We start from the raw sequence: 14,319 nt of genomic DNA on the forward strand, positions 1-14,319 counted from the left end.
TCCTAAGTTTTCTGCTTGTTCCTAAGACTTAGAAATTTTCACATTTAGTATTAAAATCAAGCTCTAATTAAGCCTTGCTCTTGCCATGATATCCAAGCCAACAGACCTTTGAAGAAGGAGGAGGTTCAGGGTGGCACCCCCTCCTGCCACCGCCTCTAGAGGAGAGAGAAGGAGCAGACGCCTCGGGGACCAGGAGCATTGATATTGCTCCAGAATCACTTTTTCTTAATGGGCTCAGTATGAATGGCTAGAAGAAGATATACAGAGAGAGAGAGAGAGAGAGAGAGAGAGAGAGAGAGAGAGAGAGAGAGAGAGAGAGAGAGAGGAGAGAGAGAGAGAAAGGAGAGATATGCTGGGGATTGAACCTAGGAGCTACACTCCCAGCCCTGTGTGATTTTTCATTTGGAAACAGGATCTCACTAAGTTGCTGAGGCTGGCCTCAAACCTACAATCATTCTGTCTCAGCCTCCCAAGTACTGGGATTATAGGCATGTGCCACCACATCCAGTAATATGAGTAACTCTTAACAGCAGTTGCCTCTACCAGGATGATTGTTATTTTTCTCCTTGGGTTTTTTTTTTTTTTGGTTTGTGTGTGTGTGTGTGTGTGTGTGTGTGTGTGTGTGTGTGTGTGTGTTAGTGTTACCAGGGATAGAACCCAGGGGCACTGTTCCTCCGACCTATACCCCCAGCCCTATTTTTTTATTTTTTTATTTTATTTTATTATATTTTTTGTTTTGGTGGCACTGGGGTTCCTGGAAACCCTTCTACCTCCAGGCTACACTCCCAAACACCTATTTTTTATATTTGTATTTGGAAACAGGGTCTCTTAAACCAGCGAGGCTGGCTTCAAACCTGCGCGATCCTCCTGTCTCTGCCTCCCAAGCGCAGGGATTACAAACATGCACCACCACGCCTGGCAGTCTTTTTATTTTTGAAACAGGGTCTCACTGAGTTGCGAAGGGCCTTGCTAAGTAGCTGAGGCTGGCTGTGAACCTCCATCCTCCAGTCTCCGCCTCCTGAATGCTGGGATTACAAATGTGTGCCACCACACCCAGCTCTCCTTTTTTAAAAATATGACTTTTGTTCTTTTCAAATTTTCCTGAAGGGAAAAAAATACTAATTATTATGACATATGTGTATGCATAGTATAAACATGTGTGTATATGTGGTATGTGTGTGTCAGTAAGAGATGGGACCTTTAGGAATACCAAGGCACAGAATCCTCTCTACTAAAAGACACAGAAAAAGATGATCTAAGACTCTTGAAATAAGCATTTGAAGATGCTTCGAATTAAATATTACTGTTTTTGACAACAACAACAAAGAAAAAGATGAGTTTGGAGTCTTGGCACACACACATGCCATAAAAAGTCACTACTTATTCTAGTATACATTATAAAGGAGCTAGTATATAAAAATATTAGTAGCTACATATGTTAATCCTTAGCATCAATAAAACTGCTATTCTTGACTCAGTTTCAAAGATGTCAAAACCTAAGGACACACTCCTGAGAGTGACAAAGTTCAGATTTAGTCCCTGGTCTACTGGAGACAAAGCTGACACCTTCTCTGTACTTCACTGCACATGTTGGTGGAGAGAAGAGTCTTTTGCAACCAGTTTTGCAAAAGACACCACACATATTTCAAACAGAACTTCAGATTTTAATCAGTACTTTAATCCAGATATTTTGCTTTCTGATGACAAAAGTCAAGGCAGAGATAGAATCTGGAGAATCAAATAATCCTGACATCAACCCTAAAATAACCTAGTCTTATCCTCCAAAATGCAATCTTATTATCTCTAGCTCTTTGAACAGCCTCAAAGGCACTAGGTCTCTTTTCTTCACCCTTTTTGTGAAATGACCACATTCCGAGTGGCCTTCCTGCACCTTTTCCCCCCAGCACTTCTCCCTGGTAGAGAATCTCCCTGAACCCCCTGACCCCACGCCTCTGATGGCTTTTGGAGGCGCCTGGCGCTCCTCTGTGTTGGCTTTAAATGGTTCATGAAACTCACAGTGGCTCCAAGGTGGAGCCCCAAACCTCCCCAAAGAGCAAGGCCTGAGATGTGCAGGAATTTGGGAGGAAAAAAGGCAGCTTCATCCCTCAAAGGGGCTTCTGAAAGATGCTGGTATGGTCTGACCACTCCGGCCCCGAGGGCAGACCATGCTGTTATTCCCACGCTAGCCTTCCAGCTTGGGAATCTGGAATCTGATGAATACAGCTGAGTGGTTGATTTAGAATGAATTTTCACTGGACACACACACACACACACACACACACACACACACACACACACACACACTAAGCAACAGGGTCTTTTTAAAAAGTCAACTTTAAGCCAGGCGTGGTGGTGCACACTTGTAATCCCAGTACTTGGGAGGCTGAGACAGGAGGATTGCGCAGGCTCAAAGCCAGCCTCAGCTACTTAGTGAGGCTCTCAGCAACATAGTGAGACCCTGTTTCCAAATAAAATATAAAATAGGCCTAGGCATGTAGTCTGGAGGTAGAAGGCCCCTGGGTTCCATCCCCAGTACCACAAAAATAAAATAAAAACCAATAAATAAATAAATAAAAAGTTGACTTCAGCTGGTGGGAGGTGGTACACATTCATCTGTAATCCCAGTACTTGGGAGGCTGAGACTGAAGGATCACAGGTTTGAGGACAGCCTAAGCAAGTAGTGAGATCCTTATCAACTTAGACCCTGTTTCAAAATAAAAATAAAACTAGGGTTGGAGGTGTATCTCAGAGGTAAAATGTCTCGATTTCAATCCCCTGTATCACAAAAATAAATAAATAAATAAATAGTTGACTTCATTAATTCTAATTATAAAATAATAAATGCTTGCTTATAAAAATCCTCACAGATCAGACATAGCAAAGGGATTCCAGTAAAGCCCACTTCAGTGTGTAGCTTCAATGAGCAGTTTTTAAATCTCTTTATAGAACTTTCTTTATGTATCTACAGACATATATCCTGTCTTCTCCAGGGGATTACACTCTCCATATTATTCTCCGTGTTTCTTTTTACTTAGGCATCGTTTCATGTTAAATCATAGAGATCTACCTCATTTTTTAAAAACTGCAAAACATTCCAGGTTAGGTATGAGCCACTATTTATTCACACACTCTCTTTTTAATGGACACATGGGTTGTTTCCAATCCTTTTCCACTATAGGCAAATCACAATGCTATAGCAAATTGCTTTCCCTGCTTATGCACTGGGCTGATTATATCTCCAAGTCCTCTCCACTTGGGAACTGTAAACACTCTTAATTGGCCATAGCTAAGATACAGGCCCTTCCCTGTGGGGCCCTTTCCTGTGTCCCCTCTTTACCTTTGCAGGTTCTGGGGAGCCCCTTCCTGGGGTCTGATGTAGCCTTCAAAACCTCCGTCAGCCTGCACTAGGACATTGCTTTATAACAGGGCTCTGTTAACAGTTTTTGCAAAATAATTCCCAGGCTCTGTCCCCATTGCTTCTCCAGGTCATTCTCTTTTCTAGTCCCTATGCCTGCTTTCTGTTTATCCAATGTGACCTGGTGTCACCGGGCCTCCCCAAGGCTTAGGGAAGCAATCTCAACTTCAGTTCCTGGGCCTTGTGCATCTGGAAACCTCTTTTTTATATCTGGGTCTTACTTCCTCTTGTTTCTGCTGGTTTTTTTTTTTTATTTGTTTGTATGTTTTGTTTTAGTACTGAGGATTGAAACCAGGGCCATTCTACCTCTGAGCTACGCTCCCAGCCCTATTTAATTTAATTTAATTTAGTTATTTATTTTGTGGTACTGGGATGGAACCCAGAGGCATTCGACCTCCGAGCTACACCACAGGCCCTATTTTTTTATTCTTTATTTTGAAACAGGGTCTCACTCAGTTGCAAAGGGCCTCACTAAGTAGCTGAGACTGTCCTTGAACCACGACCCTCCTGTCTCAGCCTCCCAAATGCTGGGATAACAAGCATATGCCACCACACCTGGCTACATTTTATTTTAAAACAGGTCTCACGAAGTTGCTAAGGCCCTTTCTATATTGATGAGGCTGGCCTTGAACCTATGGTCCTCCTATCTCAGCCTCCTAGGTACTTGGATTACAGGTGTGCACCACCATGCCTGGCTTCTTGTTTCTGCTTCTTCAGTGAGTCCTGGCGCTCTTCTTAGGGTTACTACTCACAAAACCTAGTCATGAAATTTCATCCTGTCTCCTTTAAGAGCAGACTAAGCAGGGCATGGTGACGAATACCTGTAATCCCAGTATTTGGCAGGCTGAGACAAGAGGATCGCAGGTTCGTGGCCAGCCTAATCAATTTAGCAAGGTCCTCAGCAACTTAGTGAGATGCTGTTTCAAAATAAAAAGGGCTGGGAATATAGCTCAGAGAACACATCTGGGTTCATTCCCCACTACCACACACATGCACACACACACACACACACACACACACACACACACACACAGGCTATTGGGTCCATTTTTCATTAAATTTTTGGCCATAGAACAAAGCCAAAAGGGGCGTCCGTGAGGACAGTGAATCCAGCCACCATTTCTCCCTCTGGCTCTTCTCCCACCGCCCTGCGGTCTGTCCCTACCCTCTGGCTCCAAGGGTGAGAGCCTCCTTGCAACAAGAAGTCCTCAGGAAGCACAGGGCCTCTTTCCTTAGCCAAGCCTGCCTGCCTTCCTCAGCCCCATCCTCCAACTCTAGTGAATTACAAGTCATCCATGTTTTTGTTTTTATGTTTTGTTTTGTTTTGTTTTGTTTTGCTGGGGATTGAATCCAGGGTCATTCTATCTCCAAGAAAAATCCCCAATTCTTTTTATTTTATTTATATTTTTTAGGTAGGGTCTCACTAACTTGTTAGGGCTGGCCTCCAGCCTAAAATTCTCCTGTCTCAGCCTTCCAAGTACTGGGGTTAAAGTCATGTACCATCATGGCCAGCTAAAGTCCTCCAACTTGTCATGCAGTAATATAATTTTTGTTCCAGAAGCCTCATAGCTCTGCCACTCTATCTCTGGCTTGCCAGGTACTCTGTGGTTATCGTACAACCTTGAGTATGTAAGGCCTACAGCCCTACTGCTTGGGGCAGGAATTAGATCTTCCAGGTTTGCATTATTTTAAAAGTATCCCCCTCCTAGCTGGGTATGGCAGTACACGCTTGTAATCCCCACGCTTGGGAGGCAGAGACAGGAGGATCACGTAGGTTCGAAGCCAGCTGCGCTAGCTTAAGAGACCCTTTGCAAATAAAAATATAAAAAATAGGTCTGGGAGTGTAGCCCAGAGGTAGAAGGGCTTCCAGGAACCCCAGTACCATCAAAAAAAAAAAAAAAAGCATCCCCTTCCAGGTGTGGTGCACATGCCTGTATTCCCATACTTGGGAAGCTGAGACCAGAGGATTGCAGGTTCTGGACAGCTTCAGCAATGTAGCAAGACTCTCAGCAACCCAGAGAGGCCCTGTTGCAAAAGAAAAAAAAAATTAAAAAGCAGTGTAGCTCAAATATAAATGCCCCTGGGTTCAATCCCCAGTAAAACACACACACACACACACACACAACGTAACACGAACATGGCTCCTCTTCGTGTAGTGTTATGGGCAGTGACAATTCAGAATGTGACTATTGCATCATTTCATGCCGACTGTCCTGTGGCCCAGCCCTCTCCAACTACATCCTGCAGCCAGTGGCAGTTCATGCTGGTTTTGGAGAGAGAGAGAGAGTTATCCACTCAGGAGAAGTCAGCACACAGACTGAAGACGCATTGTGCCAGCAAGCCAACTGAGATGCATAACTTGGGAAGTGCCCTGGATCAATCCAAGACATCAGCAAATTCAAACGTCATTCACTGGCCTGGGCAAGTGCCCAGCCTGTGGAAGGTCCTGGGTTTGATTGGTAGAACTACAGGGGAAAGACAAAACAAAAGACCAGTAGCACAAATTGTGCAGACACCTCTCGAATAGTGTTCTTTAGCAGCGTTTTATTAATGCTGTTGCATGTGGACAGTCCGCTCAGGCCTCTAGTCCGTTTTCTAAATGTTGTTCCCTGGACAACATATACACGGAACCCTTCTCCTCTCCTCCTTTTTTCAAGCTGCTCTCTGTTAAGAGGAGTCCAGTTACCAGGCACCATTCCGTATTACCTCGTTTTCTTTTTCCAACACTATTCTGAGATAAGACACTACTACTTGGAAATGAAAAGCCTGGGTCTCAGAGAAGTTGCATAGTCAAACAGCCAGCGAACACTAGGGTCAGGATTCAACCCGACCCAGAATGGCTCCAAAACTGGGCCTTTCATCACAAAATTGTCACTGACACTAGAACTTTCTGATTCTTTCCCCGTTTTTACATTCCACAGTTCATTGAAAAAGAGCTTGCCCATCTAGTAGTGATTTCTAAAACCCAGAAAAACAATGTAATTAACTTAAAAATAAACTTTAAAAGTCTTGAATATTTGCAATTAAGAAATCTCATATTTAATTAGAGGAGGTGGCAGATAAAGAAGACGTTGAGAATGTTTTAGAAGAAAATTGAGTCTGGGAGTGGTGGCACACACCTGTAATCCCAATATTTAGGAGTTTGAGATAGGATGATTGCAGGTTCAAGGCCGGTCTCAGCAACTTAGTAAGACCCTGTTTCAAAATAAAGAATAAAAAAATGGGGGTAGGGTGTAGCTCAGAGGTAGAATGCCCTTGGGTTCAATACCAAGTATGACAGAAAAAAAATTAGGGTTCTTGCAGGGCTTTGGAAGCCAACAACAGGCTTATTTTTAATTGAGGATTGAACCCAGGGGCATTCTACCTCTGATATATACCCCGAGCCATACTTTTTTTTTTCTTTTGAAACAGTCTCATTAAGTTGATGAGTCTCACTACTTGCTGAGATTGTCCTCGAACCTGTGATCCTCCTGTCTCATCCTCCCAAGTACTGGAATAACAGGCTTGTCCCCATCACACCTGCTTCAGAATATACTCTTTTGTTTTAGTTTCTTATTAAAAATAAATAAATAAATAACATGTGCTGGCTAAAACCAGAAAATTCCAGTGCCTAATGTCATTTCCTGATCATAGGGTATCAGCACTTTTTTGTGTCTCCATTTCTATAATATGTACACTTTTCCTTTTTTTCATACTATTAGGACAATTTCCTACTCATTAACTGTGATTAGCACTATTCTAAAGATTCTTAGAAGAACAAAAAGAAAGAAAAAGAGAAACCAACTCCTATGATAGGGCAAGAGTCAATCAGGGACAAAAGGTTCAAAAGAAGGAAGTCACTAAAGGAAGATGGAGGGAGGGAGAATTAAGAAAAAGCCTCTCTCTCTCTCTCTCTCTCTCTCTCACCAGGAATTGAACCCAGGGGCATTCTACCTCCGAGCTACATCCTCATCCCTCTTTTTTATTCTTTATTTTGAAACAGGGTCTCACTAAGTTGCAGAGGGCCTCACTAAGTTGCTGAGGCTGGCTGCGAACCTGCGATCCTCTTGTCTCAGCCTCCCAAATACTGGGAATACAAGCCTGCGGCACCACGCCCAGCTGTGAAAAAGCTTTTTTTCTGAGATGAAATAAATGGAGCCAAAAGGTAAAAGTAAACTAAAAAAACAAAACAAAACAAAAAAACATAGGCAACCACAAATAGCAAGCAAAAACAAAAGACAGAGAGAGGGAGCATGTGTGTGGTGGTGAAGAGACACAGCTCTTGGTACAGTTGGCTGGAAGCGAGGAAAAGGTGCATTCTGAGCATCCGGAGCTGGACACTATCACTAGTTTAGTGAGACATCATTTGAGAGATAAGCCCTAGACGGAGCGTCTGAGAATGGGAATCTCATGCTCTGTGCTAACGGGAAAGAGCCATGCCCAGGAACTGTATTGTTGCTGGTTTGTTGTTGGTTGGTGCTGGGGCCATTCACCAGCATGAATTGCAACTGAAGTCCCAGGTGGATATTGAAGCAAAGAGGTCAGAAATTAAAAACCCAACAGCACGCATCTGAGAGGCATCTTGGGGGAAAAGTACGGAAAGTAAGATAGTAGCCTGAAAATGACAAGAGGGACTCGTAAATACACTTTATCATTAAATGGATTTATTCAACTTATTACTATAGTTCAGATCACTCTTCTTCTTTTTTTTCCAGGAGCCTCGCAAACAACAATCTCCAGACACTCCCCAAAGATATTTTCAAAGGCCTGGATTCTTTAACAAATGTGTAAGAGGACCTAAGATATCACTGAGTAATTAGTTGATTTACAGAAATTAACAAGGAAACCTGGTATCGATCATTAGGATTTTGAATTGGCTTTAAAATGAACTTCAAATTTTTAATTTTAATTTTAAATCAACACAGACTAGCATATGACTCTCCTGTGGTATTTACCATTGGGAATGCTGAACACACAGTACTTAGGCATTACTTTGACAAAGTGTGTGTCTGGGAGGGGTGGTGATAAGGGTCTGTGAGGGGGTGGGAAGAGATCCGGATAGAAATTTCAAGATCCCAATTTTCTCATGGTGTCCAGGAAATGCGCTACAAAGGAAAAACATAAAGGAGTCTGGGAAACTGACAGAGTAAGATGAAAGGTTACACCCTTGGGTTGGTCAGTCAACAGAGTCCTGGAGCAGGAAATGGGGGAAGGGAGGAGAGTTTGCCTTTTCTCTCATTAGACTGAACAACAACTCTAGGCTTAATCCCCAGGAATTTGGCTTAAGCCCCAGGAAGGGAATGAACTTAATTATTTTTGACCCCTTTTCAAACAAAAGAGCTTTCAAACTTTGACTTTTAAGCCTCAGAGTGAAAGATCTTTGCAAGGAATTTGTATATTTTGCTGTGAGCAAAGCAAGTACCATATGCCTAACCCTTGCAAAAGCAATGGCTTCAGTAAGTGCCTTCCATAACATTAGCAGGGTATCTACATGTCATGAAGTAGAATATAGAGACAAATGAAACAATATATGAAAACAAAAGATTTTTCACTATTCAGGTACTTTGCTATAGAATATAGATTCAGAACAACTTCTCTCCAATAACAAAAAACATCTGAGTCAAGTATTTTCCTCTGAGCCCAGTATTTCACGTCCAATCAGGAAGCTAATGAAAAACTTTCTTTGTTCCTTGCAATAGTCCCCCAGCCCCTCCTCCGTGCCTATTACCCCAATTCCTGAATGGTGGTTTTTTTCCAAGAGAATGTCAGAATCAGACACGTCCAAGAGAGTTATCTGTTCTGGCTTACAATAGGCGAGAAGGGCTGGCACTCGTTGTTCTGGGTCAGCATACTCTTGGGAGATGAGGTCAGTTCTGGGAACATCTCAGAAGTTCAGATGATGCTCCATGGCAGACTTTGGATGCAGCTCATAAGGAGCCCTCTATCCCATCCTACTGTCAGTCTAACACTTGAAATTGGCTTAGTCTCCTCTCTGGGGAATCCCATAATGGATTTGGCCTCTTGGGCTTACTCTGATATGCCTAAATCAAGAATTATCTTAGAAGGACAAGGATCCATGCCAACTTGCCTTTTAGCAGATGTCTTAGTTTTACTGAATGTATCCTCTAAACAACATTTTCAAATACTTGGGCATTTAAAAATTACTTATGGGCCTTGTGAAGAGTAGGCCGCACCTATCTTAGGAATTCCCTGTGACCAGAAAAGGAAATGGAATTCCTGAACAGAAGCAGTGCAAATAAACAGAACTTGGTGAGTTGGGGTCATGTGTGGAAACTGAAATGAGTACAGGCATGAGCTAGTGTTGTGTGTCTGCATTAACTCTGCTGTGGCAAAGCCATTTCCTTTTAAAACTGAATTTGTAAGCCATGGAAGAGGAGCAGGATTAATTATGTCTGTGAGAAAGAAGAAAAGTAAATAGCTCACTCAATTTAATTAAATATAATGCAATAACCACTACACTCTATCATCTAGACCTTTGCTATCTACTATGGTGGCTTCTAGACACTTGAAATGTGCCACTAGTGCAACTGAGGAGCTGAATGTTTGTATTTATTTACTTATTTTTTATGCTGGGGTTGAGTTCAGGGCCTTGAATATGCTAAGTAGGCACTGTATGGCTGAGAACCACTGTACCAATTTACTCGAAGCCCCTTAATATTTTTTAAGTTTAAATTTAAAAACTGTTTCTTAGTTCAATTATTGGAAAATTTTAAATCTGTTTGGATCTTGGGTATATCAATCTATTTTTTCAACTACAAATCTTATGAAATCTAAGTACAGATCACATATTATGGATAGGAATTTAGCATCTGTACTGAGATATACTTTGTCATAGACAGTGAACTTCAAAGATTCAATCTAAAGAAGAATGCAAGGGATCTCGATAATGTGAATATTGACCGCATGTTCAAGTGATAATATTTTTAATGTGTTGGATTAAATAAAACATACTATTAAAAATTAATTACACCTGTTTCTTTTTACTTTTTTTTTTTAGTGCGGCTCTAGAAAAATGTAAATTGCATAAGTGGTTCATACACTATTTCTGTTGACAGCACTGCTCTAGACTAAACCACTTTTGAATACGAAAGAGAGTAAGTTATTAAAGTCCACTGACCAGGGGTGGCCTTTAAGGCTGCTCTGTGATCACTTTCTGAGTCCAAACTGAATGGCCAGTCGAGTTCAAGGCAGATCGTGGGGCATGATGTAGGGCTGGGTAAGGTCATTCTGCACATGTGAATTGCTGAAGTAGAAGCCATGTTTGTGTCGTGCCAGGGAGCTTGTACTGCAAAAGCAGCAGAGGTTTGTCTTTCAGGGACCTGAGAGGGAACTCATTTAACTGTGACTGTAAACTGAAGTGGCTGGTGGAATGGCTCAGCCACACCAATGCGACTGTGGAAGACATCTACTGTGAAGGCCCCCCAGAGTACAAGAAGCGCAAAATCAATAGCCTGTCTTCCAAGGACTTCGATTGCATAATTACTGGTAACGGACTCAAAATCATTTTCCATCATAAAATTAAAAGAAGGCCTACATTTTTTAATGTATAAGAACTGATGTTTTTATAGCTTAAAAACCAATTGAGCAATTTAACTTCTTTAAAAAATTACTAACCGTTAAAAATTCATGCATTGCAAAGCGAAGTAAAATGACCATTTTACTACTTCTCTAAAATAAACGTATTTCTATACTTGAGATTTATCTGAGGAACGAGGTATGAATATTATTAGCTCATGGCTACTTGTCAACACTTTCTATTTCCACAGAATTTGCAAAGTCTCAAGACCTCCCGTACCAGTCACTATCCATAGACACTTTTTCTTATATGAATGATGAGTACGTAGTCATCGCTCAGCCTTTTACTGGAAAATGCATTTTCCTTGAGTGGGACCATGTGGAAAAGACTTTCCGAAATTATGATAACATTACAGGTATGAAAATCCTAATAAAAATTTGAGCAGGAAGTTAAAGCGCTCAGACCAAAGATAACAGGAAAAGATGAGTCGCATGAAGGAACGCTTTGAGGAGGTTTAGAGCCATTTAAATCCCAACTCTACCGTTTACTAAGTGACTTGGGATTGTCCTCTATGTCTTAACTTGTAAAACAGGGGTAATATCTAACATGCAGGTTGTTGATAAGATCATATACCTGTATCTGAGATTTCCCAACATAATGCTCAGGAGCATAGCCCATGGCTGTATCCCTCTTTCAGTTTTCTCAAAGATTTTTCTTCCTTCTCTTCTTTCCTACAACCAATGGTCTAAAGCTCCAGAAAAATGAGGGGTGAATCTTTCCTTCCTCGGGGATTCTAGAGAAGAAGCAGTTGTTCTAAAGCAGGAAGCAGTTCAGGCTTGCAGCAAACCTGTTACAGGTAGAGCTGGAGACTGCTCAAACTACTCCTCTAGCCTTCGTAGGGTGGCTCTAGAACCTCATGAGATCTTAGGTCAGGTTGCAAGTTCTCGGATAGCCGATCATGCTTTAGTTTGGATTAAAAACCTAGATGCAGCCCTGTGTGATGATCCAAGCCTGTGGTTCCAGTAATTGGAAGACTGAGATAGAAGGATCACTGGTTCAAAGTTAGCCTCAGCAAATTAGAGAGGTTCTCAGCAACTTAGCAAGACTTTATTCTCCCTCCCCCACCCCAAAAGAAACAATAGGGTTGGGGTATACCTTGAAAGTAGAATGTCCCTGGGTCCAATCCAGCAGAGCCATAGATAAATAAATAAATTAATTAATAATAAAATAAAAAATATGATTGGGGGTATAGTTTGGAAGTAGCATGTCTCTGGGTTCAATACTCTGTCTGTCTGTCTCTCTCTCTCTCTCATACACACACACCCCAGATACTGGTAGGCCTAGATTTGACCCCAACCCCACCTTCTCACAGCAGGACTCATCCCCTCTGAAGTTCAGTTTGCTCATCTAGAAAAGGGAAGATACTAACACTTATCTCTCAAGATTATTGGGAAAATTTAATGAGATTATTTGACAAAGCTCATAGCAAATTCTCAGTACATGGTGGTTTTTTAGTTAGACTTGCTCTGATTAACTTATGGTTTGTTAGGAAAGCAATACTTGTTTCTGCAAGAACTGAAAGGAATAGATGCAGTCTGTGCTCATGTGTCCTGAGCATCTATCTAGAGCAGGTTAGATATGGTGACTTCCATATTCGTAACAAGGTTTCATGAGTGAAAAGGCCCAGAACTGTGGACACTGCTGCCACTGGCCTGGAACACTGGTCTTGACTGGACACTGATGCCACTGGCCTGGTCTCCACTGATCTTGTCTCAGGCTGGTTTTGTGGAATTGGCATGACTTCTGCCTGCACGTTCACATCTTCCAAAGAGATGGCCACACAACTAATCTCTCTTTTGTTTTTTCCCAGGCACGTCGACTGTAGTGTGCAAGCCTATAGTCATTGAAACTCAGCTCTATGTCATCGTGGCCCAGCTGTTTGGTGGCTCCCATATCTATAAGCGAGACGGTTTTGCTAACAAATTCATAAAAATTCAGGATATTGAAATCCTCAAAATTCGAAAACCTAACGACATTGAAACATTCAAGATTGAAAACAACTGGTACTTCGTGGTTGCTGACAGTTCAAAAGCTGGTTTTACTACCATCTACAAATGGAATGGAAATGGATTCTACTCCCATCAATCCTTACATGCCTGGTACAGGGATACTGATGTGGAATATCTGGAGATAGCCAGACCACCTCTGACACTCAGAACACCTCATCTGATCCTATCCAGTAGTTCCCAGCGTCCTGTAATTTACCAGTGGAACAAAGCAACACAATTATTCACCAACCAAACTGACATTCCTAACATGGAGGACGTCTATGCAGTCAAACACTTCTCAGTGAAAGGTGATGTGTACATTTGCTTGACAAGGTTCATTGGCGATTCCAAAGTCATGAAATGGGGAGGCTCCTCATTCCAGGATATCCAGAGGATGCCATCCCGAGGATCCATGGTGTTTCAGCCTCTTCAGATAAATAATTACCAATATGCAATTCTTGGAAGTGATTACTCCTTTACTCAAGTGTATAACTGGGATGCAGAGAAAGCCAAATTTGTGAAATTTCAGGAATTAAATGTTCAGGCACCTAGATCATTCACACATGTGTCCATTAATAAGCGTAATTTCCTTTTTGCTTCCAGTTTTAAGGGAAATACACAGATTTACAAACATGTCATAGTCGACTTAAGCGCATGAGACACCAGATTCCGTGGCCGCCATCAGAAACTTTCTACAGTACATGATCTGGATGAACGCAATGCATGATGACTCTTCTTATCACACTTGCAAATGAATGCCTTTCAAACCTTGAGACTGCTAGAGCCAAGCACTACCAGTATCTCCATCCTTACCTGTCCAGTCCAGTGGTGTGGGAAGTTACCTTTTATAAGACAAAATTGAATTGTGTAACTGTTCTTTGCAGTGAAGATGTGTAAATACGCGTTTAATGGTATCTGTTATTCCGAAAAGAAATATGAATATGTACTTTTCCATTTATTTATTCATGTGTTCAGAAACAACTGCCAAATAAAATGTTTACATTTTCTTTCATATCCCAAAGGTAATTATTTACAGGAGTTGGTTTATTCTTACTGAGGGTATGTTGAGGAAATAGTTTTATATAATAGGATTATATTTGGATCAAGGATTTATGGTATGGCTAATGAGTGAAGAGAAAACACTGAAATTTATTACCCCAAATTTGTGATCATGTTACTCTGTGGGTAGTATATCAGCTGATTTTGAACAGTCTATGGTGTTTCCAGAGTTTGTGGCTTTTAGAGACACTTTGAGGTGACCTGGTAACAAATTAAAAGAAAAGTAGAAAAATTCTTCTTGTCTGTTTCAAGAAGAATGATTTGAAGTAAAGAATAGAAAG

General features: G+C 41.5%; 1 protein-coding gene across 3 annotated transcripts in view; it reads left to right on the forward strand.

Moving 5' to 3' along the window:
* The window catches only part of LGI1 (leucine rich glioma inactivated 1), a gene marked incomplete at both ends in the record, with an annotated part of 40,535 nt that extends 26,898 nt beyond the window's left edge, over positions 1–13,637 (forward strand). For 2 of the 3 annotated variants that reach the window (XM_080693786.1, XM_080693787.1), the window contains 4 exons: positions 8,110–8,181; positions 10,731–10,900; positions 11,182–11,346; positions 12,802–13,637. In XM_080693786.1, the coding sequence (XP_080549912.1) occupies positions 8,110–8,181; positions 10,731–10,900; positions 11,182–11,346; positions 12,802–13,637 (1,243 nt within the window). The remainder of the gene's footprint in view (positions 1–8,109; positions 8,182–10,730; positions 10,901–11,181; positions 11,347–12,801) is intronic. The other variant, XM_080693788.1, reaches the window with a different exon arrangement.
* Between the last annotated feature and the right edge of the window lie 682 nt (positions 13,638–14,319).

Source organism: Muscardinus avellanarius (genome assembly GCF_963383645.1).
Source record: "Muscardinus avellanarius genome assembly, chromosome: 4".
In the NCBI taxonomy this organism is placed as follows: domain Eukaryota; kingdom Metazoa; phylum Chordata; class Mammalia; order Rodentia; family Gliridae; genus Muscardinus; species Muscardinus avellanarius.